Source organism: Capricornis sumatraensis, chromosome 15, assembly GCF_032405125.1.
Source record: "Capricornis sumatraensis isolate serow.1 chromosome 15, serow.2, whole genome shotgun sequence".
Classification (NCBI taxonomy): domain Eukaryota; kingdom Metazoa; phylum Chordata; class Mammalia; order Artiodactyla; family Bovidae; genus Capricornis; species Capricornis sumatraensis.
Genome location: NC_091083.1, coordinates 76,442,530 through 76,468,351, shown reverse-complemented (window position 1 = coordinate 76,468,351; position 25,822 = coordinate 76,442,530). Strand labels below are relative to the sequence as shown.

General features: G+C 47.8%; 1 protein-coding gene across 2 annotated transcripts in view; it reads left to right on the top strand.

The window, feature by feature from the left end:
- The first annotated feature begins 18,118 nt into the window (after positions 1 to 18,118).
- The window catches only part of RIMS4 (regulating synaptic membrane exocytosis 4), a 66,988-nt gene continuing 59,284 nt past the window's right edge, over positions 18,119 to 25,822 (top strand). Inside the window, exons 1-2 of one of the 2 annotated variants that reach the window (XM_068987575.1) lie at positions 18,119 to 18,215; positions 20,662 to 20,664. In XM_068987575.1, the coding sequence (XP_068843676.1) occupies positions 18,119 to 18,215; positions 20,662 to 20,664 (100 nt within the window). The remainder of the gene's footprint in view (positions 18,216 to 20,661; positions 20,665 to 25,822) is intronic. The other variant, XM_068987576.1, reaches the window with a different exon arrangement.

Here is a 25,822-nt window from a genome sequence, read left to right as displayed (position 1 = left end):
AGGGATGCGTCTGCTATAGATTGATACTCTTGGCAATTTCCCATTTAACTAGTGCATTACTGGTTTTGCTTAGCCCCTATAGGGCCCTGGGTTTCCAAGATGTTTGAGGTTGTTCCTTGCCAATGAGGTGATCCAGAATACAAGGTTATAAAGGGAAGTGTAAAGAAAAACGTGGCTCCCCTGAAAGAAGATACCGTTCTCATTTATTAGATCACAGAGCATTTTTTTTTGAAAAAGAGAAACTTAATTATCTAGAATTTAATTTAGTCAAGCATGCCAGGTAAAACCTACAAAAGGAGATTTTTATCTCCTGGATCAATAGAGAAATATACTATGTGTATGGAAAGACAGGCATAACATTGTAACGGTATCAATTCATGGAATTCTCACTAATATTTGAGGGAGAGGAACTGGATAAGCCAATTCAAAAATGTGGATGGAAGAATAAATTTTCACAAATAGCTAAGACAAGTCATCTCAAAAATAAAAGCACAGGGAACTCTGCCCAATGTTATGCGGCAGCCTGGGTGGGAGCGGGGTTTGGGGGAGAATGGCTAAGTCTCTGCTGTGCACCTGAAACTATCACAACACTGTTAGTCAGCTATACTCCAACAGAAAATAAAAAATTAAAAAATGTAACTCAAAGGTGGGAAACTTCCCCTGCTAAGCTGCTAAGTCGCTTCAGTCGTGTCCGACTCTGTGTGACTCCATAGACGGCAGCCTACCAAGCTCTGGTGTCCCTGCGGTTCTCCAGGCAAGAACACTGGAGTGGGTTGCCATTTCCTTCTCCAATGCATGAAAGTGAAAAGTGAAAGTGAAGTCGCTCAGTCATGCCTGACTCTTAGTGACCCCATTGATTGCAGCCTACCAGCTTCTCCGTCCATGGGATTTTCCAGGCAAGAATACTGGAGCGGGGTGCCATTGCCTTCTCCTACCAGATATTAAAACATAAATTCTAATTTTCAAAGTGTGCTATTAATGCTAGACCAACGGGGTGGAAGAACCCAGAAGCAGACTCACATAATGGATATTTGGTATGCAATAGAGGTGGCAACAGAAGTCAGTAGGGGAAAGGGTACATTATTTTCATGGTATTGGGGAAAGTGGAGCCACTGTATGGAATAAACAAAATGATATCCTATCTCATACCACAAACCTCAGATGGTTTAAGCCGCTATAAAAAATTCAAGGCAAATTATTATGACATGGAGTGAAAAAAGTATTTCTTAAATAAAACACATAAAGAAAATGATTGATTCTGTTCAATAAATGACATCACAGACACAGTTAACAAATGAGTAACAGATTGGGAAAAGGTATCTGCAGCCTATTTGCAACAACAGTCATTAAAGAATGAAAAGCTAAGATGCACAAGAAACTCAGTAATAAGTCAGCAAGAAAAAAATCTAGCAACCCAACAGAAAAATAAGCAAACGTACTTTCTGAGGAAATCAAGTAGTGAATAAACAGATGAAGAGAAACTCAACTTAGTAACTAGAGAAAGAAAAAGTAAAACAACAATGACATACTGCTTTACATTCATCAGACTGGCAAAAAAAAAAAAAAAAAAGAGATAATTTCAAGTGCTGAGTAGGATGTAGAGAAAAAAAACCTAATGCCTTGTAAATTAGCATAGCTATTCTGAAGAGTAATTTCAAAGCATGTAGTGAGACCAAAGACATTTTAATCTATTATTTTTCAAATTGTGAGTCATGGCCCATTAATATGCTAAATAATCTGTTTAGTAGGTTGTGATCAAAATAGAATAAAATAGACTTAACTAGAATAAAACACATCAGAATGCTTTTCTCATGATAAAGATAGGTATTATTTTACGAAATTTTTGTTTTACTTGTGTGTGTGTGTGTAGGCGGCCTTACCAGATTATGATATAAAATGTATTTCTCATTGTGAGTCACAGTCAAGGAAGTTTGAAAGACCCTTCAACCCTACCATCCAGGAATATCTCCCCTGCTTAGACACTCTAGCAAAGACAAAAAGATAGGTATTGGGTTGGCCAAAAAGTTCATTTGGGTTTTTCCATAAGCCTTGATGGAAAATCCTGAATGAACTTTTTGGCCAACTCAATATAAATATATCCATCACAGCATTGCTTATAGGAGTAAAATGATGGCAAACACATCAGTCTGAAAATGAATTTATAAAAAAATGAAGAGAAACATTAAACAGTAGTTCTACTTAAACATAAATTAGAGTTAACGCAAATCTCAAATACCGTATTGACTGAACAAAAAGGGACAATAGAATAAAATATATGACACGATAGCATTTACATGAGGTTTAAAAAATGCCCTCCCAAAGCAATACTGTATATTAGTGTGGATACACGTACATGCAAAGAAAGGTTTCGAGGGTGGACTGTTTAAGTTTATACATGTGACGCCTCAGAGTGGGTGGGTGTCTGGTGACGGTGGGAGCTGTGAAGTCACGGCATTGTGACGGCAAACAACAGCAACAACAGAACCACAAAGACGAACTGGTTTGAGAGAATGAGGAAGAATGTACGTGTTCCTGGCGAGAGTAAAGAACGCTCCAGTATTGTTAGGGCAGATTTGTCAATGTTTATTAAAAGCTTTGAAAACACGCATCCTTTTGACCCAGAGGTTCCACTTCAAGGGAACCCACTATGGATGTGTCACCAATTTAACTGGGAGAGTCGTTCTTTTTTTGTTTGCCACACGAAGCAGCTTGTGGGGTCCCCCCCCCCCCCGACCACGGATCAAATCCTCATCCCCCACCCCGCACTGGAAGCATAGAGTCTTAACCACTGGACCAGGAAGTCTGAGGTATATTTATTCCTGTGGGAAGATGTTTACAACAGAAAGTTAAGTGGGGAAAAAACAAACACAGGCCATGAAACTACTTAGGGTATGAGAGCATTGAAATGCACTTAGATGGAAAAAAAAAAAAGGAAGAAAACAGATTTTATAATAGCTATCTCTGGGTAGTATGTTTTTTCATTTTTCCCTTGTGCTTGCTTTTCCCCTAAATTTCCTATCATGGGCAAGGGTGTTTGCAGGTTCTCTGTGCCTGGGTATGAAACCAGGAGGTAATATCATCTTAGAGTCAGCCCATCATAAAGGGTAACTTAGAGAAGACAAGTCAAAGCAAGATGGTCTGAGACTATAGAGTGCAATGGGGATCCCTGGTGGTAGGGTGATCAGCCATCCTGGTTTGTTTAGAACTGTCCCAGTTATGAAAATACGTGTGTGTGTGCGCGTGCGTGCATTAGTCGCTCAGTCATGACTCTTTGTGACCCCATGGACTGTAGCCTGCTAGGCTCCTCTATCCATGTGATTCTCCAGGCAAGAATACTGGAGTGGGTTGCCATTTCCTTCTCCAGGGGATCTTCCCCACTCAGGGATGCAACCCATGTGTCTTACATCTCCTGCACTGGCAGGCGGGTTCTTTACCAGTGAGCCACAAGGGAAGCCCTTAATTATGAAAGTACATCCTGGGAAACCTCAGTCCTAGGGAAGCCAGAACTGTTGGTCACCCTACCTGGTAAAACACAAGAAAATGATTTTAGGTGGCCTGCATTTTACTGAGAAAGTCTTCTTTCTGTGCTACTGTGTCTCTTCACTTCTCTAGGTTGTCAATCAGCCTTTTATCAAAGAAATTGCTGACTTCAGACTCAAGCCTTCTGCAAGCCACAGTTGCTCTTCAGTTGCCGAGTTGTGTCTGACTCTCTGTGACCCCATGGACTGCAGCATGCCAGTCTTACCTGTCCTTCACCATCTCCTGGAACTTACTCAAACTCATGTCCATTGAGTGGGTGATGCCATCCAACCATCTCATCCTCTGTCGCCCTGCCCCCGCCCTCAGTCTTTCCCAGCATCAGGATCTTTTCCAATGAGTCAGCTCTTTGCATCAGGTGGCCAAAGTATTGGAGCTTCAGTTTCAGCATCAGTCCTTCCAATGAATATTCAGGGCTGATTTCCTTTAGGATTGACTGGTTGGATCTCCTTGCAGGCCACAGTATCTCCCTATAATTTAATATTGTTTCAGTTGTGTTCTGTTTATTTATTTGGTCACCTTCTATTAATGGCATGATACTGGTTCTTATTCTATAGCAGTAGTATAAAATTTTCATCTCAAATCAATGTACCTAAACAAAAAGTAAGTCAATTTAAGGAATAGAATAAAATAGCAATGTTTGTGGCTTACACCTATTGCACAAATCAAGGAGCCTAGACCATCTTCCCACTCCTCTCTGTCATTACCTCTCTGACCACATGTTGTACCACCTTCCCTTTCATTCATCCACATTGGCCTCCTTTTCTTTTCTCTAACACACCAGGCACTCTCCCACCTCAGGGCCTTTGCACTTGCTATTGCCTCTGCCTGTAACACTCTCTCTGGTTATCTGCTTGAGTTACCTCTTCAGGTCTTGCTCAAATGTCACCTTTTCATGATGCTTCTTTGGCCATCCTGCATAACATTATAAATCTGTCTCCAGACACTCCCAATCCTCCTTCTCTACTTTATATACTTTTTTTCAATGTCACTTTCTACCACCTAAACACTATGTGTGCATGCTAAGTCGTGTCCAACTCTTTGTGACCCCACGGACTGTAGCCCACAAGGCTCCTCTGTCTATGGGCTTCTCCAGGCAAGAACACTGGAGTGGGTTGCCATGCCCTCCTCCAAGGGATCTTCTCCTCTCAGGGATCGAACCCATGTCTCCTGTGGCTACTGCACTGCAGGTGAATTCTTTACCACTGAGCAGCTGGGGATACCCCTAAATACTATACACAGTTGCTGTTTTTTTTAACTTATATCTCTTCTTCATCTTCTGTTTTTCCCCACAGAATATCACTTTCATGAGGACACAAATTTATTGTCAGTTTGGGCATTGTTTTCTGCACTTCCTAAGACCTCAAACAGTGCCTGGCTCAAAGGAAGTGCACAGTAAATACTCACTATCCAAGGGCTCTCTGATGTGTGAGTGAGTCAGCCTGGTTGGAGGTACAAGACTGGGGAAATGGCTACCATTACCTTCCTCCTCTCCCACATGTTTCTCCCATGGTCCAGAAGAGACTTGCACCCAACTTTCCTCCCTCCTTCCTGCCCCTTTCTTCCCTGGAGCAGAAACAAAGACACCTGCATTAAAATTCACATTTAGAAGTGTCTTAGAGAAGCTCTGCCTGAGTCTGGGGTTACTTGGTTCCAAGAAACAAGACACAGAGAGGGTTTTAGTGCAGGGATACCGGGCAATGTCAAAGACTCATTGGCAGAAAATACAGGCAGGTAAGTGTATCCGCTGGGATGCTTTTGGTGACTGAAAACAAAATCAAAAGGCCCCAAGCCATATGTGTTAAGCAGTAATGAAATGTACATGCTAACAATTACACTAAGCCACTAAGTAGGGCAGCTCCAAGGTTGGTTAATTCAGTGGCTCAATGACATCATTAAGGATCTGGGTTCTTTCTTTTACCTGCTCTGCCACCCAATTTTTCAGGTTTGTCCTAATTTAGCTTCCCTCCTGGTTTCAATGAGTATATGTCCAGCAATGGAAAAGGCAGTGTTTCTTTCTAAGGTGTTTATTTTTGAAGAGTGAGGGAAGGGGCTTCCCTGGCAGCCCAGTGGCTAAGACTCCCCACTCCGAATGCAGGGGGCTCAGGTTTGACCCCTGGTCAGGGGGCTAGAGCCCACACGCTGTAGCTAAGAGTTCACAGGCCGGAAGTGAAGATCCCACGTACCACAACTAAAACCCGGCGCTGTCAAATAAACAAACAAATATTTTTTAAAAAGCAAGTGAGAGAAGCTTTCCAAGGAGCCGCTTGTCCCTAAAATTTCACTCACATCACATTGGTCAGAATTGCATCATATTCAGAAACCAAAGACTGGCAGGAGGAATGACTGTATGGTGGAGGGTGAATTATCCAGATAAAAACAGAGAAAGATATAGGAAGATGGATTTGGGCAGGCAACCCAATATGTGTGTTTCAGACAGTTTCACAAAGAAATGAAATTGAGGACTGAAAAAAAAAAAAAAACCAAAACACCAAAAACTGGGCACCAAGGTTGCCCCCTCCCTATTTCCATAGCTTGATTTTCTTTTCATTTCTTATAGAGTTCTTTTTCAGCCTCCTGCTGCCCTAGGAAGTCTGGCTTTCCTTGCCCGCTGTGGCCCATGGGGCAGACAAGGTTCCTTTGGCTCCAACTTAATTTCGCCTCCCAACTGAAGTACAAGACCCACTGGTGAACCTATTAGGCAGGCTAGACTAATGGCTGCAACAAAGAAGCCTAAAGTCTCAGTGACTTGAGACCATCTAGCTCCCTGTGCTATACAGTGGGGCTTCCCAGGTGGCGCTAGTGGTAAAGAACCCGGCTGTTAAAGCCGGAGACAGAAAGACATGGACTTGATCCCTGGGCGGGGAAGAGCCCCTGGAGGAGGCAATGGCAACCCACTCCAGTATTCTTGCCTAGGGAATCCCATAGACAGAGGAGCCTGGCGGGCCACAGTTCCTGGGGTCCCAAAGAGTCAGATACCACTGACTGACTAACTCTGCTATACAGTAGGATTTTGTCGTTATTCATTCTATGTCTACTAACTAGTTTGCCCCTGCTAACCCGACTCCCAGTCCATCCTCCCACATCTCTCCTCCCCCTTGGCAACCACAAGTCTTTTCTCTATGTCTGTGAGTCTGTTTTTGTTTCGTAGATAAATTCATTTGTGTCATATTTTAGCTTCCATGTATAAGTGATAGCATATGCTATCTTTCTCTGAACTACATTTCACTTAGCATGGTAATCTCTAGTTCCACCCATGTTGCTGCAAATGGCATGATTTCATTCATTTTATGGCTGAGTAATATTCCATTGTATACATGCACCACTTCTTCTTTAGATGATGGTTAGTACTTATTGAGCTACTATATCTGCCAACTATCCTATGAGGTATATTATTTCCTCTGATGAAAGTGAAAGAGGAGAGTGAAAAAGTTGGCTTAAAACTCAACATTCAGAAAACTAAAATGATGGCATCTGGTCCCATCACTTCATGGCATCCAGTCCCATCACTTCATGGCAAACAGTTGGGGAAACAATGGAAACACTAACAGACTTTCTTTTTGGGGGGCTCCAAAATCACTGCAGATGGTGACTGTACCCATGAAATTAAAAGACACTTGCTCCTTGGAAGAAGACCTATGACCAACCTAGACAGCATATTAAAAGCATTACTTTGCCAACAAAGGTCCATCTAGTCAAAGCTATGGTTTTTCCAGTAGTCATGTATGGATGTGAGAGTGAAGTCGCTCAGTCGTGTCCGACTCTCTGTGACCCCATGGACTGTAGCCTACCAGGCTCCTCTGTCCATGGGATTTTTCCAGGCAATAGTACTGGAGTGGATTGCCATTTCCTTCCCCAGGGGATCTTCCCAACCCAGGGATTGAACCTGGGTCTCCCACATTGTAGACAGACACTTTACCGTCTGCTGAGCACTGAAGAATTGATGCTTTTGAACTGTGGTGTTAGAGAAGACTCTTGAGAGTCCCTTGGACTGCAAGGAGATCAAACCAGTCCATCCTAAAGGAAATCAGTCTGGAATATTCATTGGAAGGACTGATGCTGAAGCTGAAACTCCAATACTTTGGCCACCTGATGTGAAGAACTGACTCATTTGAAAAGACCCTGATGCTGGGAAAGATAGAGGGCAGGAGCAGAAGGGGACAACAGAGGATGAGATGGTTGGATGGCATCACCGACTTGATGGACATGAGTTTGAGCAAGCTCTGGGAGTTGGTGATGGACAAGGAAGCCTGGCATGCTGCAGTCCATGGGGTTGCATAGAGTTAGACACAACTGAGCAACTGAACTGAACTGAAACTAAAGTTCAGAGAGGAAAGCAACTTACCCAATATTACACAGCTAGTGACTCTCAGAAGCCAGTTACTTTCAGTTACTCATTAAAAAATATGTATTTATTTATTCTTGGCTGTGCTGGGTCTTTGTTGCTGCATATGGGCTTTCTCCAGTTTCAGTGAGCGAGGGCTATTCTTCATTATGGTGCTCAGGCTTCTCATTGCAGTGGCTTCTCTTGTTGCAGAGCATGGGCTGTAGGTTTGAGGGCTTCAGTAGTTGCAGCTTGGAGGCTCAGTAGTTGTAACTTGCGGGCTCTAGAGCACAGGCTCAGTGGTTGTAGCACACGGGCTTAGCTGCTTTACATTGTGTGGGATCTTCCTGGATGAGGGATCAAACCCGTGACTCCTGCATTGGCGGGGGTCTTAACCCCTGGACCACCAGGGAAGTCGTAGTTACTCAGTTTTGAACTCCAGGCTATCCAACCTGAGGGAGTAAATTCAACAGAAGTGGAAGGAGCATCCAAACAAAATTAGACTCAACAAGACGTCAGAGCTGGGAGGCCTTTCAGTGATCATGCTGTGCCACTTCCCTTTTGACAGGTGAGCACCAGAGAGAGGGAAGGTCTTCCCCAAGGTCATGCCATCCACTTGTGACAGAGCAAATTTTCATCTTCCCCTAGGTTTCTAGACCCCAGCCGGCTCCTTTGATCTGGATGCCGTCAAAGGAGCGCTTCAGATGCTGAGGTTGCCTGGTGGGAGAAGGGGTACCGAAGGAAAAGGTCCTGGGTCCTGAAGAGAGGAGTCTACCGTTCACACCCAGACAGGGCCTCCCTTGGCTTGGGAGAGCAGATGATGGCTTGGGAAATGACAGGTGGTTATTTTGGGCAGCTAAGCTTACTTCCCCATCCCCAGGAGCTGGACATGGAAGCATGCTCCCACTTGATCCATGTTGCTAGTGACAGAGTTAGCAGAGAGTCAGAGAGTTAGTGTGCAGCCTTGGCCCAAGTAACACACGGACACTTCAATTATTTACAAATAGTTACTAATCACCCCTTATTAGGTGAAAAATGTACTTTTTTTTTTTTTTTTTGCTGCACCACGCAGCTATGGGATCTTAAGTACCCCAACCAAGGATCGACCCACGCTCCCTGCAGATGAAGCATGAAGTCTTAGCCCTGGACCACCAGAGAAGTCCATGTACTTAAGTTTTTTTAATTTGGAAAAATACATATTCATTGTAAAAAAACCCTGAAGCTCCAGCTCCAATATTTTGGCCACATGATGTGAAGAGCTGACTCATTAGAAAAGATTGTGATCCTGGGAAAGATTGAAGGCAGGGGGAGTAAGGGATGACAGAGGATGAGATGGTTGGATGGCATCACCGACTCAATGGACATGAGTTTGAGCAAACTCTGGGAGATGGTGAAGGACAGGGAAGCCTGGTGTGCTGCAGTCCATGGGATCAAAGAGAGTCGGACATGACTGAGCAACTGAACAATAAAAGAGGAAGGCATAAAGCAAAGAATACTGACTCCCACCTGAAAGTTTTCTGTCTTGCTTCCCAAAGGAAACCACAGTTAATAGCTTCCTTCCTGTATATTGCTCCTGAAATTTGCATGTCTGTTCAAAGACATGTATTTAAGTATGAATATATATTTATATGTATATAGGTATATACACACATATGTATATAAACACACACAGATGGGATCATACTATATATACTATGCAGATTTTGCTTTTTTATTTGTGCATCTAGGATATCAGTGCATATGGAGACCTACATTGTTCTTTAAAATGACTGTAGAATTCCTTGCATGGATGTATCATAGTTTATTTAATGGGCATGCAGCTTGTTTTTAGTCTCTTGCTATTATAACAATGCTACAACATTCTTATTTTATATATGTGCATATATGCAGGTATACCTATAGAATAAATGCATAGAAGTGGAATTGCTGAGATAAATGGTAAATTTATAAATGAAATGATTTATAGATTTAAAAATTTAATAGGTACCAACAAATTAATCTCCAAGGCGTGAGTGCTTACTCACTAAATAGTGTCCAACTCTTTGTGACCCCATGGACTGTAGCCTGCCAGGATCCTCTGTCCATGGGATTTTCCAGCCAAGAATACTGAAGTAGGTTGCCATTTCCTACTCCAGAAGATCTTGCTTCAGGGATCAAACCTGTGTCTCTGGTGTCTCCTGCACTGATAGGCAGATTCTTAACCTCTGAGCGACCAGGGGAACCCATAATCTTCAAAGAGTTTCCATCAATATATACTCCCAACACTGTGCATCTGTGTCTATTTCCCTATTCCCTCTCCCTACAATTCATTGTCAAGCAATTTCTTCTTTATTAGACTGGTAGGTCAAAAAAGGTGACTCGCTTTTGTTTTAATTAACATTCCCTTAATTGGGAGAGACACTGAATAATATTTTGCTGTTTACATGACATTTATCCATGTTGATACCAAGGGAACATTTCATGCAAAGATGGGCTCGATAAAGGACAGAAATGCTATGGACCTAACAGAAGCAGAAGATATTAAGAAGAAGTGGCAAGAATACACAGAAGAACTGTACAAAAAAGATCTTCATGACTTGGATAATCATGATGGTGTGATCACTAATCTAGAGCCAGACATCTTGGAATGTGAAGTCAATTGGGCCTTAGAAAGCATCACTACAAACAAAGCTAGTGGAGGTGATGGAATTCCAGTTGAGCTGTTTCAAATCCTGAAAGATGATGCTGTGAAAGTGCTGCACTCAATATGCCAGCACATTTGGAAAACTCAGCAGTGGCCACAGGACTGGAAAAGGTCAGTTTTCATTCCATTTCCAAAGAAAGGCAATGCCAAAGAATGCTCAAACTACTGCACAATTGCACTCATCTCACATGCTAGTAAAGTAATGCTCAAAATTCTCCAAGCCAGGCTTCAGCAATATGTGAACCGTGAACTCCCTGACGTTCAAGCTAGTTTTAGAAAAGGCAGAGGAACCAGAGATCAAATTGCCAACATCTGCTGGATCATGGAAAAAGCATGAGAGTTCCAGAAAAATATCTACTTCTGCTTTATTGACTATGCCAAAGCCTTTGACTGTGTGGATCACAATAAACTGTGGAAAATTCTGAAAGAGATGGGAATACCAGACCACTTGACCTGCCTCTTGAGAAATCTGTATGCAGGTCAGGAAGCAACAGTTAGAACTGGACATGGAACAACAGACTGGTTCCAAATAGGAAAAGGAGTACGTCAAGGCTGTATATTGTCACCCTGCTTATTTAACTTCTATGCAGAATACATCATGAGAAATGCTGGACTGGAAGAAACACAAGCTGGAATCAAGATTGCTGGGAGAAATATCAATAACCTCAGATATGCAGATGACACCACCCTTATGGCAGAAAGTGAAGAGGAGGAGCTAAAAAGCCTCTTGATGAAAGTGAAAGAGGAGAGTGAAAAAGTTGGCTTAAAGCTCAACATTCAGAAAACGAAGATCACAGCATCCTGTCCCATCACTTCATGGGAAATAGATGGGGAAACAGTGGAAACAGGGTCAGACTTTATTTTTGGGGGCTCCAAAATCACTGCAGATGGTGATTGCAGCCAGGAAATTAAAAGATGCTTCCTCCTCGGAAGAAAAGTTATGACCAACCTAGATAGTATATTCAAAAGCAGAGACATTACTTTGCTGACTAAGGTCTGTCTAGTCAAGGCTATGGTTTTTCCCGTGGTCATGTATGGATGTGAGAGTTGGACTGTGAAGAAGGCTGAGTGCCAAAGAATTGATGCTTTTGAACTGTGGTGTTGGAGAAGACTCTTGAGAGTTCCTTGGACTGCAAGGAGATCCAACCAGTCCATTCTGAAGGAGATCAACCCTGGGATTTCTTTGGAAGGAATGATGCTAAAGCTGAAACTCCAGTACTTTGGCCACCTCATGCGAAGAGTTGACTCACTGGAAAAGACTCTGATGCTGGGAGGGATTGGGGGCAGGAGGAGAAGGGGACGACCGAGGATGAGATGGCTGGATGGCATCACGGACTTGATGGACGTGAGTCTGAGTGAACTCCGGGAGTTGGTGATGGACAGGGCGGCCTGGCGTGCTGCAATTCATGGGGTTGCAAAGAGTTGGACACGACTGAGCGACTGAACTGAACTGAACTGTGCTGAGAATCACATAACATAGATAAATCTTTCTGACCAAGGATCAAACCCAAGTCTCTTGCATCTCTTGTATTGGCAGGTGAATTCTTTATCACTATGCCACCTGGGAAACCATGCCATTTATAAATTATATCTCTGAGAACTGACTGTTCATGACCTTTCTCCATTTCCTATTGGAGCAATGGCCTTTTCATATTGTTTTGTAAAAACTCTTTATATATTATATATATATTAAGGAAGCTTTTTTTTTTTATCCTTTGAAAAACTTACTGTAGTTTTGGGCTTCCCTGATGGCTCATTGATAAAGAATCCACCTGCCAATGCAGGAGACACGGGTTTGATCCTTGATCCAGGAAGATCCCGTGTGCCATAGAGCAACTAACCCCATGTGGCCCAGCTACTGAGCCTGTGCTCTGGGGCCCTGGTGATGCAACTACTGAGCTCACCTCCTGCAACTACTGGAGCCCCATGCACCCTAGAGCCTGGGCTCTGTAACAAGAGAAGCCACTTCAATGAGAAGCCTGCTTTCCACAACTAGAGAAAAGCTCACACAGCAACAAAGACCCAGCAAGCCAAACCGAAATAAACAAAATTACATTAAAAAACCTCACTGTAGTTTTACAATGTTTTACCATCTGATAGGGCTCAGTATCTTTTATTCTTCCCTACTCATTTTCCTGACAATTTTTTCATGTTTATTTTCCCTATGAACTGTAAAATCAGCTTGTCTAGTTCTAAAGGTTCTTCTCCAATTTTTTCTCCATTATTTCTAAAACTCTTTGACCACATCATACCATTTAGCCTTGAAGTCACTGAATGAGGTTTGAAGTTTATTTTCCAAATGAAAACACAGTGGCTTAGCACTGCCTAAGGTCACACAGGAGGTTTCCTATGGCCAGAATCTGCCCCTACCTTAAGCCCCTGCCTCCTCCTCCACCTGCTGCTCTGTATGTGTGTGCATGTGTGAGTGTGTGTGAACGTTTGTGTGTGTGAGTGTGTATGTATGTGTCAGTTGAGGATGATCCAAGAAGTGCAACAGCGCCTGATGCAAGGGCTACTGCAGTAAGTCTTGCTTTGGAGAAGCTCAAACCAGGTGTGCAGTAAAGCCTGACCTCATTCCTTCTGTGTTCCCATCTCTAACTCTCTCCTTCTTGCTGGTTTCTGTCTCTGCCTCTTTTGTTCTCTGCCTCTTGCGTCTCTCTATTACTATGTCCCTGTCTCTTGTCTAGCCTGTCTCTTTTTACCTTTTGTTTCTTTCTCTCTCTCTTGTCCTAAAGGGTGGTTTTAGAGGGCAGAAATCACACTCCCTACTCAATTCCTTTATTATTTTTCTTTCTTTTTTTAGCCATAAGGCCCCTCACCAAATAGTAAGTGAAGATGCTCTTCCTGGACCAGGATGTATGTTCCTGCCCTTCGCTCCCTGCTCCCCCACGCTCATCTCCTGCCATGAGAGAATATCAAATGCTTCCCCAGAGGGAAAACAGAGTCCAGCAGGGATTGGGAGGAAGCAGCAACCTGAGCCCCGCAGTGAAAATGGGTCCTGGCTTTGTTCCAACTCTGCCTGACTCTCCAGATGACCCAGGACGGGCCCCTGCCATTCTTAGGCTTGGCAAGGGAGAGGTCCCCAGCCTGCTCCATAACTGTGCACAGCTCTTGGCAGTTTGTGAAGGTCAGGTGCACTAAGAATTTCCATAACAGAGGTAAGGCAAGTGTGCTCTCTCTATTGTATGGTCCAGAGCGGGCACAGGCTTTATCCAAGGTCACAACAGAAGGCGGTGGCAGAGGCACCTAATGGCCTCTGCTATAGTAGGGCCCCACCAGCTCCTAACTCAGGGCTGGCCTGTAGTAAAGTGCTGATGAGAATTTGCTGAAATATACCGGCTGCCACAATGATGATGATAATAGTTAATGTAGAAAGCACTTACTATGCACTATGCCATGTGGTTAGTGTTTTACATGCAATATCTCACTTAACTCCCACACCCCTATTTCCAGATCTATTGGGTATTATTCCCATTTCATGGATGAGAAAACAGAGACAGAGAGAGATAAAGTCATTTGTCTAAGAGAGATAACTATGTAGCTAGTAAGTGTCACTATGAGCTAGCAAGTATCAGTGCAATTAAGATGAAAGTGGGGGGAGGGTGGATAGTTGGGTGGATGACTGAATGGATGGTTGGAAGCATAAATGAATGGTTAAGACAGTTGTCTAAGGGACTTGGAATTAATAAAAGATCTTAATATCTCTATCCCCATCAGCTCAGTCTTGTGTTAGCCAACTAAACGCAAAAATTAATCCAAGAAGATGAGTCCCCTCTCAAGCTACCAGACAGCAGCCTTCACACACAGTCAAGGATAAATTCTCACTACCAGGATTTAAGGGGACAGATACATACACACATGGACAAGAACAGACATCTGACGTTGATACCCAAATAAAACCAACACAGCCTAGTTACATACACACACACACGGATCCTGATAGACTAAGAGGTGAAACAGATGCTGAGAAGCACATACTATCAGTAGGAGACACCAGCCCACTCGAGCAGATACAGACCCACACAGACTGGGACACGTGGTGTGGATCACACACATAGAGAACAGACAAGTGCTCTCTCGTGTCTCTGTCTCTCTTGTGTCTCTGTCACACACACACACGCACACACACACACTCACGCACACACACACCAGTGCATACAAAGACCAGGAGGTATGTTGCATTTAAAGCCAGATTGGCTTCACTTAACACAAAGACATGCATCTTCCAAGGACATATTTAGAAACAAGGTCATTCACAGACAAGGACACAGATATGCAGAAGTGCCCATCTATTCAGAGACATACTCACAGAGATGCTTACGCGCGCACACACACACACATATCCACACACCCCTACCCCAGCAGGCAGAACACAAACAGGATCAGTCTTTTCCTTATCAGCAGCAACCAGGGCTCTCTTGGGTTCAGCTACCTTCCAGCTGCCTCTCCCTTCCTCTAGAAAGGCGCTCACCTGAGTCTTGCTACACACGGAACATTTTGGGGCCACTTCGCTTCGCGCTTCATCTTAGAGGACGGATGCTGAAGAGGAGGAGTTTCATCCATCTGTGCTGTTTTCTCTTGATGCTGCAAAGCTTGGCAGTGCCTTGCTCCCCGCTTCCCTTCCCGATCCTCACCCATCCAGCCTGCCTCTTAATCCTGCCCAAGGTTGTCTCAGCAACTTTCTCAGGCTCAGCCCTTCCTGCCCTCTTCCCAGCCTTGGCCCTTGCTGCCTCCCACCCTGGGCCCACAGCCTCCCATCTGGCCTCGGGACCCACGGTCCCCCCACCTCCTCCATTTCACCTTCCCACGGGACATTCTTTCTCAGCCTCCCCTTCCATTTGCATTTTAGAAACAATCAGTGGCTTTTGGGTTCAAATCAGGATTTATCTGAAGAGAAGAGGGGGAAGCAACCCGCTAAATTCACTCCAATCCATTCCTCCCAGAGCAGTCCCAGAGATGATTTTTAAATGCAAATGTGAGGGCAGGGACTTTATTTCATTTGCTGGTATTTATATCTCCAGGGCCAAGAACAGTGCCAGGCACATAGCATTTTCAGCTTAAATGTCACCTCTCCAAAGAAGCCTTCTTATATCCCCTCGGGCTGGGTGAGATACCCTCACACACACGCATGCAGGTACACACACATGAACACACACACACTATACACATGCATACACATATATCTTACAAGTGATATATGATACACACACGATATGTCATATGTCTAGATGTGTGTGTCTATCTATATTATTGTTGTTGTTTAGCTGCTAAGTCGAGTCCGACTCTTTTGTGACCCCATGGACTGAAGCCTGCCAGGCTCCTCTATCCATGGGATTTCCAAGAACACTGGAGTGGGTTGCCATTTCCTTCTCCATAGGATTTTCCCTACCCAGGGATGGAACCTGCGTTTCCTGCATTACAGGCGGATTCTTTGCTGCTGAGCGACCAGGGAAGCCTGTATCTCTATTAATATACACACACACACACACATATATATATATATATACATACTTAATCTAATCACACAAGCACTTTAATAGCAGAGCTTTCTCAGTCCAGAAAGTAGAAGGGAGGTGAGAGAGATGCTAAGGAGGAGAAGTGTTCAACATCCTAATAACAATCTTGAAGATGAAGAGGCCATGTACAAGGACCACAGACCGGTTTCTAGGAATGGCAAGAGACTTCTGGCTGAGAGCCAGAAAGGAAATGGGACCCTCAGTTCTACAGCTCTGAGGAACCAAATAGTGCCAACAACTTGAATGAGCTTGGAAGCCAATTATTTTCAAGAGCCTCCAGATAAGAACCCAGTCTGGCCAATACCTTGTGAAGTCCTAAGCAAAGAACCCAGTCAAGCCTGCTCAGACCTCTGACTGAGAGAATGGTAAACTAATAAATGGGTGGTTTTTTTTAAGTCTCTTTGTTATACAACAACTGACAACTAATACACGTTTATCTTACTTAATCCTCACCACCATCCAAAAGTGGGGCGGGGGTTGCATCCCTCCTGTACACATGGAAAAATAGGCAGGTGAAGGATAGCATCACAGTCTGGTGGAAACTGTGCTCTTGCCATCTCAGCAGGCTGCTTCCTGAAGCAGATGTAGGAACAGCTGGGAAAAGTTAGACATCTGGGCCCAACTGTGTAGGGACCGAGGTCTTGGGTCAAGGCCAGGGAATGGAGTGCAGGTTTCCAGTTATGACTGTGTTCATCTAGGGGGCTCTGCATTATCTGTGTGTGTGTCTGTGTGTGTAAATCCCTGGGGGTTTATACGTGGGAGTGTCTGGGGGAACATGTGAGTCTGGTGGAGTGTTTCTCAGTGTCCCCGTATGAGTCTGCGGGTGTCGATGCATCAGAATGTATCCATCACCAGGAGTGACTAAGTCTGTGCGACTGTGTCTGGGTGTGAACCTGTGTGTGCCCACTGAGGTGTGTCTGAGTCTGAGGGTGACTGTGTGAGTCTGATGGTGTTTCTCAGGGTATTTCTGGGTGTGCCTGAATCTCTGTGAGAGAGATCAGTGTTGGAGGGGCACTGGTGTCTCTACACGCAGGTCTGGTCACTGAGTATAGGTAGGAGTGTCTGTAAGTGTGGATTCTGTGGATACGGTGGGTTCATGATGGTGTGTGTGTTCACTCGAACTTCTCAGTTCGTGTGCGTTCCGAGGGTCTCCCGCGTGGCCAAGGGTGTGCCTATTGGTTGCTCAGAGTGTATCTGCAGGTCTCTGGGTGTGAATCCGTGTGTGTCCGTGGATGTACCTACCTGTGGGGGTCTTAGGGGTGTCTGGAGTCTAAGGGGTTCTGTTGTTTGGTTCCCCAAGTGTCGCTATGAGTGAGTCTGGGTGAATCTCTCTGGGTGTGTAAGTCTGAGGGTGTCCGTGGTGTATCTTGCACAAGTGGATGCAGTCGTGGGGGTGTCTGTTTGAGCTGCTCTGCGGGTTCACGTGTGAACCTGAGGCTCTCCAGTGCCGGTCACCGTGACTATATCCCTTTCGACTGCGTTTCTGTCCCTGGGGTTGGCCAGTCTCAGGTGGGAACCGGATGCCTGGAATTCGGGGCGTCTGGGGGGCTCAGTGTGGGGGTTGGGACAGCGTGGGGCCGTACCCCAGGACTGGGGCGCAGCAGTCGGGCGCGCTCGTCGCCCGGGGCGCGCACAACCTGCGGGGCCCGGAGGCGAGGAGGGGCCCCGCCCGCGCCCTCCGGCTCCCACGCCCGGCGCGCGGCGCCCCCTCCCCCGGGCGGCGCCGATTGGCTGCGGCGGCGGCTGGAGCCCGCCCCGCGCGGCCGGCTGGGGGCGCCGCGGGCCAGAGCGAGCTGCGCCGCCACCGCCGCCGCCGCCACCGCTGCCGCCGCCGCCGGGAGCACCGCGCGTCTCGGGCTCCGCGCGCCGCCAGCTCCCGGCCCGCCCGCCTGCCGGCCCCGCCGCGCCCGCCAGCCCCGCCGCGGAGCCCCGGCTCGACCCCGGGCCGCCGCCACCACGCCGCGCGCCGTACTCCGCGTCAAGAATGGGGCGGCCAAGCTGCCCAAGCCGGCCGCCGCCGCCGCCGCCGCGGCCGAGGCGCCCGGCGCCGGCGCGGGCATGGAGCGCTCGCAGAGCCGCCTCAGCCTGTCCGCCTCCTTCGAGGCGCTCGCCATCTACTTCCCGTGCATGAACTCCTTCGACGACGAGGACGCGGGTAAGCGCGCGGCCCGCCCCCGCCCCCGGGGGGCTTCCCGGGAGCCGGATCCCGAGGCCCCGTCCCCGACCCGGTGCGCCCTCAGAGGTGGCCACTCTTTCCTCCCCACCCCCAATCCCAACCACGCTCGGGGATGCGCCCCCAGGGTCTGATTTCCCACCCACGGGCCCTCAGAGTCTCTAGGGTGTGGGGTCTTCTCGCCTCCCGCCGCCCTCAGGTACCTAGATCCTCCGCATTCACCCCTTTTCCGCAGGTGGGCCCTTTGGGTCTCCTGGACTTAGCTCTCCCTACTCACCTGCGCCTACTGAATGCTCCCATTCTTGTCCCTGCATCCGACCTGCCGCCCTCCCCGAGCCTCCTGTCAGCGCCCCCTCCTCAGACACCGGGGCTCCGGCCGCCTCACCCGCGGGGCTCCGACGCGCCCCCCGCCATTGGAGGTGGCGCGCAACCTTCCTGCTCCATCTTTGTCTTGGCCGCATCCTGAGACTCCCAGTGCCAGACCCCTGCCCTGCGTCCGGGGCCTTGAGCGCCCCCCGTTTGTCTCTCCTCCTCTTTCCCCAGGGGCGGGGGCTTCGGGCTCCAGGGCTGGGGTGGACCTTGAGGGGACCGGCGGGGGGACGGCCTTTCCTCTCGGTTCCTCCCGGCTGGTCCCGGAGGGAGGCGTAGGGCGGCGCCGACTCTACACCTGCGCGCCCTTCGGAGTGTGCCTCTGATCCCGGGTGCTCTTGGGCCTGGAGTGGCCTTTCTGGGTGGGCTGGACCGGGCCACCATTCATCGGCCGGAACCTCAGGCTCCCAGGCCTGCGCGCAACCTCGGCCAGAGCCCAAGGGGCGGGGAAATGTGAAGAAACCGGCTCCTGGCGGCCCTGGGACCTGACAGAGGAAGCAGAAGGGCTTCGGATACGCTTTTGCGGTGAGGAAGCGAATCCACCAACAGGTGGGGTAGCTAGAGGGCTTTGGGTGAGAGTTGCCCAAAGAGTGCCAGAGAGGGAGTCGGAATCAGGTTCCGGTCTTGGGCTTGCTTATCTCCTTATTAGCCGTGACCTTGGGCGAGTCGTTCTGCCTCTAGCCTCCATATACTGGTCTGTAAAATGGGATGATGGTACCTCAGACACAAGGGTTAAGTTAAAAGTGTTTTGTACGCTGATCTGAGAGTATTTTAGTTCAGTGAGGGAATGAAAGGGGAGGGGAATGTGTAGTGGGGGGAGCAAAATGGTTTCCTGACGTTTTGGGGAACTTGATGACAATACGGATGAGTTCTTCCCCCAAAACATACACGCACCATCCAAACATTTTTGTCCATAGTTTTAGGGAGTTCAAGGGCCCTGCTTAAGACTCTCTGCCTCCTGCAGGGACGCTTATCTGGTCAGCCAGTTATCTGATAAGCCTTGGATGGAGCGGTGGGTGATGGGTACTCACCTCTTCCTGTTGGAGCAGGATGCAAGTGGGGAGAAAGTTCTGCAGCAGAATGTGTTGGCTAAGTGGGTGAATGGGGGCGTGTGAGGCTGACCCCTGACACACCGTTCTTGGTGTTGACCTGAAGAGGGAGTGGAGTGAAGATGGTTACGGCAGAGCCAATTTACAGAATCAGCGTTTTACAGAAAGAATAAGTGAAGCTTTGCTTCCCCCTTGATGCAGCTGAAGGAGGGTGTATTATTATTATTATGGACAAGGCAAGGTGAGGAGGGGTGGAGGGGCTCTCCTAATCCAGTGGCCTCCCCTGGAGCAAAATCAGAGAGAGGAAATCTGGCTCAACTGGGGGTTTGGGGAGGGAGCCCCACCTGCCTCGGTGGGCGGGCTCCCCCATCCCTCCCCTTGATGTTCAAGGACACTCCTGAAGTTCAACAGGCCACTTGGGTCTCAAGAACCAACTGTCCTACCACAGGGACAGTTGGGTTTTTCTTCAGTCATGCTCCTTGTCATGATTCAGATGCTTTGGTTATTATCGTTGGTTGCAGGTGACTTGCTCTGGTTTCACTTAAGTTACAATAGGTAACTTCATGCAATATTAGAGATTTTTAAAGGTCCACCTGATTCCCCCCACCCCAGCAGATTTCTTCAAATTCTTAACTTTTTTTTCACTTGGGGGACCTAGAAATCGTCTTGTCTAACGTCTGTTTGCCCCCAAATGGATGTGTGTGTGTGTTTGTGTGTGTGAATGTGTGTGAGATTGAAGTCCCTATGTGTGTGTGTATAACCCAAGGTCACCCAGTGAGGCGGGCACAGAGCCGAGACTAAAATCAGGTTTCCGGTTCTCTTTCCAGTAAAGCACTAGTGCTGTCTCTGAAAGATGATTTTTTTTTTTTTAAGTCAGATCTCGCTGTGTAGAAAATGGTTCCCAGGTGAAGAGGCCCCAGGGAGCGGCCGACAGCCAAGAGTTTGGTTTGGGCATCTTGTGCTCAACTGCTCATTTTAAGGGATGCTTTGAATTTGGGAGGGGGAGGAAGAAGGTGAAGTTTCATTTCCGGGAGGCTAATGAGTGTCTGGTGAGAATCGGAAGTAGGGAACGTTGTCTTGGTTCTTAATTTTTCTTGTTCTTCTCAAAGTCATTAATTTTCTCCTTAAAAAAAAAAAAAAAAAAGCCTTTTAGATTTATTCTTTTAGAGCAGCACCACACTGAACTAATTTCGAAAAGCAGTCTGGATATGTCTCAGATAGTGGACAGAGACTGTTTCAGTTGGAGCGCTGTCGGAACTGACTTGGCTTTCCCTTTTCCTTTTCTGCCCCTCACCTGACCCGTTTCATGCCCCTCTCTGTTCCCGGGGCCCAGAAGTGCCCCTGATGGTCCTCTGGCTTATCTGGGGTCCTCCCTTTGTTGCTGCTTCCACCTCCTGTCCACTGCATCTTTCTCGTCAACTCGATTGACTCAGAGCCATCTTCAGAGCTTATCTGCTACCCTTGAGCTGGTTTCCTGAGAAACTGTGAGGAGGAGACTTTCATTAGCCTTAACTGGGCTAGAGCACTTTCCTGCCTTGAGCTTGGGAACCTTGGACATTGTGTCAGCAAAGGAAGCTGCCTCTTACTCCCCTTTCTACCCGCCTGGGGCTCAGGAGGCTGGTCACCGTGGATTCCTAGAATTCTTCCCAAGAAGCATCTTCCCTTGTGCACTCTGAACCCATTTCTTACACTGCTTTGCCCCTTTGCCTAAAGATACTGGGGCTTTAGAGAGGCATGCTTTTGGGAGGCATTTTTCATGTTTGCATCTTCATGGCTCAACCTGGCTCCTTCTGGCTTTGTAATTGAGGAGGGGTGGGGCAGGGGGGAGTTAGACATGTGACCTCTGCTTTCTTATCTATATCAGGAAGAAAATCAGAGCATGGACCACAGAGGGTAAACATTTTTTAAATGATTCCTTCTGCTAAGTATTCTCCTAGGCACTTTCAATATTGTTTTCTTTCCTCACAGTGAGTCTATAAAATTAACATTTGACAGTCCCCATTTTCAAATGGGAAAACTGAGACACAATTCATGTTAACATCCCCATTTTCAGAGGAGAAAACTGAGACGTAGAGAGAGTATTCACTCAAGGTCGCTGAACCAGGAAATGAGGGAGGTAGGATCTGAACTTGAGCAGTCTGCCTCAAGCATCTATGCAGTTGATTGTTGTGCTGTGTGTGCTACGGAAAGGGCAGAGTACAGTGCCTGACACTAGACAGGCTCTCAGTAGCTGTTAGCTATTCATCTTTCTTCTTACCAAGAAGTAAGGCTTGTTTCTGAGCAAGATTGTAGAAAGGAATCTGTGGGTTTGAGGAAGGGGGGAAGCCTGGTTCTCAAAACGTTAGCTTATAAGCTAATTTTATTGCATTGTTATAGCTATTAAGGCAGAATTGGGCCCTCCTTCTTGGGAGGGGTTTAAAGATGGGGATTTGGGGGACTTGCATGTGGAACAAGACGGTGGGGAGCACCTAGCGCCCCATGTCCCTGTTCTCTTTAACAGTTCGTTTTTATTACATCTTCAGTCCCAGACCTGCCAGTCTGCCTTGGGGCACGGCTGGGGAGCTTGTCTGGAGAGTGTCTCCAGTTTCCAGCAAATGCCAAAGGGGGTTGCTACATTAGGGTCTGAAATTGAGGATGGTGTCCCTGACTCTGACCAAGTGGTTTTGGCGTCCAGTTCTCCCCCACCCGCTCAGGAGAGGGGCGGAGAAGCTGGAGCAGCCAGCTCCGATTTGCCCATAGGATGCTTCGATCCAGTGCAGGGAGGAAGTTGCCATGGCAACACCGGCGGCTACCGGTCCCTCTCCTAGCAGTTCGGGCCACATCTCTGAGCTGGAAAGCCCTTCGTGGTACCGCCTTCTTCCGATCAGGCCAAATCTGATGGGTGGGGTGGCCTCGTGGCTGGGACCTACCAACTAGTGCCGAAACCCACTCCCCTTATTTTTAGATGGAGGGAAAATGGAGGGGGCTGTCTGCGTTACCTCTCCTTGCTGGTGGGAAGGAGATACTCATGTCTTGCCAGATAGATCTCAGCAGGGGAAACGAGAGCTCCAAATCCCAGCCCCACCCCAGGCACCTGGAATGACCCGCCCTGGACTCCCCCTTCCTTCCCCAGTTTACTCCTCTTGGCAGAGTTTTCTTTCCCAGCCCCAGTGCTAACTTTTGTCCTTGAAATTTGACCTTATCTTTTTCTGGGAAACAGAATGTCCTGCTGAACCACCCCTTCCACCCTGAGGTGGTGGGAACAGAGAACTTAGGCCCTAAGGGGGGCTGGGGCTGGGTGGATGAGGGGGAATGGTGAGGGGAGGAGCCTGAAAATATCCTTCAGGATCTGGGCCGCTGGAGGGCGCCAGGTGGCACCTTCATCCCTGGGGCATGCCACTTCCTGTCCCCCCTCTGCTGCTTTCCCTAAGTTACCACCAAGTGCTGTAATCTCCTTTATGGGCTGGGAATTGGGCAGAACTCTCCTGGATTTGGATAACTGAGGCACAATAAAGAATGGAACCAGCTCTTCTCATAGTTCAAGCTGTGGGTGGCGTGAGAGTGTGGACCCCAAACTCTGCTATCTTGAATGACCCTGAAAGATACATCTCAGACAGATAGCATACAGAGGAGTCATCCTTTCCCCCAGTACACAGTTCACTGGCCTCTGGATCTGTTCTGATGCTGTTAGAGTTCTTTCCAAAAATTCTCTCCCCCCTCTGGTGCCCCCTCTTCCTTGTCCCCAAGCTGCCAGACTCATAGTTTGCAGCTATCAGAGAGGCCCCCCCTGCTTGTGTTTGGTGGGAAGGGCAAAAGGGGGACCCGTTGCCTCGTCTCCCTTTGAGAACTCTGCATTGCCTTCCTCCTTACCCACCTCCATCCAGAGGTGAGCCGGTTCTGACTGAGGCTGAGAGAGGGCAGGGCGGAGAGGTGGAGAGCAGACGAAAGCCAGATGACCCTCTCTCTCTCATCTCAGGTCCTTTCTCCTCCTCTGCCTCCCCTAACATCTCTTCATGGTGGCCTTAACAACCATCGCTTCAGCATTTCTTCTGAGTTGTTGGAAAGGCACCAGTTTTGCAGAATGTGCTCAGAGGGTGTAGACGCACCCCCACCTCACTGTCATCTGTGTACCTCCCCCCTTGACAGTCAAGCCCACTGTCTTCCTGTCGAAGCTCCAGTTCCCACCCTCACCCCCAGTCCCCTGGAATGACCGACTGGAATTCCCTCCCAACACTCCCCATTACTTGATGGGGCTTGGATTTGACTCTACTTTGGTGTTAGGGCCTCAGGCATGTCCCAGGCTTCAGTTTCCCCCTCTTGAAAAAGGGGTTAATTATCCTTGTCTGAGCATGTCTCAGCATTGTAAAAATAAAACTGCTTGAAGGGCTTGTTCTCCTGTGCACAGTGCCATAGTCTCCCTGAATCTTACAGCAGCCAGAAGGGATAGCTACGGTTGTCGATGTACCCATTTTGCAGATGAGAAAAAGCCAGGCAGCTTGGTGTAGTTTTGTGGCTTTCTTGGGTTGCACAGTAGTGATTCAAACCCAGGCATGTTTGATTCCAGAGACCACCCTCTGCCTCCTGGCCTGAAATGAGATTCCAGGTGGGAAAGGGCAGTGTCAGGCCTGGCGGCTGTGCTTGGGCTGGCAAAACAGCCACTGACAAAGGTGAGGGTGTGAGGGCCTGTTCATCTTCAGATGCGCCCCTCTGGGATCTGCCGTCCTGCTCCATTCCACCCCAGCTCACTGGAGTCTCTTCCTGCCCATCAGTTCCTGGATGATCCCCGTCACGGGGCTGCCTGGCCTCCTTGAAGAATCCAGTTGTCTGCCCCAGCCCTGGGGGCCGATCTATCACCTGCCTCTCCAGACCAATGTAGGCCAGTGCTGGATTATATTTAACGCTGTGCTATTTCCACTTGACAGCTCCGGAGCGCCGTCCCCCCTCCCCTTTTCTCCTTCCTCCCCCCTCCCCTTCTGATTCACTCGGAAACTGACAAGGCTGATGTCAGCGCCTTATTCTTAGCCCCCGTAATTGTAACTGCATTTAGCAGTGCGCACTTCATTAACAGTTTCTGCGACGGGGGAGTGAGATGACTGCGTGGCTGGGCAGGGATGTGGGTGGGGGTGGGGAGGGGGCAGCTGCTGCAGGGACCCTGGCCAGGTGCCTCTTCTGGATGGACCAGCTGGGCGGCTTCCAGGCCTGGCTTTCCTAGAGTAGCGATCTTCGAAGGCCCCTTGGAGAGCATCTAGTCCACGCTCTTCTTTAGGCAAGGAGGGAAACTGAGGCTCAGTGAGGCAGAGCACCTTGCCAAGGTCACCGTTAAGGATCCAGGCCTCTGGCCTTTGAGTCTAGGTTTTCTAGCTGCTCAGCGCCAGACATCTCTTTAGGTGCTGGGGCTGTATCTGGGGAAAAAGTCAGACAGCTTCTGCTCTCATGGAGCTATGTTCTGGAGTGGAAGAGACAGATAATAAACAGGGAAGCAATTAAGCAATAAATAATTTCAGTCTGTGTTAAGTGAAATGAAAAGACAGGTTGATGGGGTAGGACATGAAGTAAGTTAGTCAGGAAAGGCTCACTGAGGAGGTGACAGGTGAGCTGAGGCCTAAATGACAAAGAGCCAGCCATGGGAGTATGAAGGGCGAGAGGGATTTAGGCGTCCGGAACAGGTGGTGCAAAGGCCCTGAGGTCAGTATGAACTTGGGTGTTTAGGGAATAGAAAGCAGACCAGCGTGATTAAGCTGCATGAGGGGAGGTGAGGTCAGAGAAGTAAGCTGGGGGCACAAGTGAGCCTTGTAGACACTGATAAGAAATATGAGTGTGGGTAACTGAGGTTCAGAGTGGGAAGGAGAAAGACCCTCAGCTGGGTAAAGTCAGAGAAGCAAAGAGCTACCGCCTCCTGAATCCCAGGCTTTTGAGTTCCTTAGACACAGGTGACTTTAAATGCGTCATGTGGCTTCCTTTCCCATTGTAGCTGGAAGGTCGTGTGGAGTCTGGGCTTCTTCTGCCCAGGCAAGCTCTCCCTGCCTGCCCCCTCTCTCCTCCTCAGCTCTCATCTGACCCAGCTGTATTGCTTCTCGGGGTGATATAGCTGGGAAACTCTGGGGAGCTTCAAGGGTGGAACAGAAAGAACATGGCTTTGGAATCCAGCACACCTGAATTTTTATCTCACCTCTGCCATTTCTGAATTGTGAG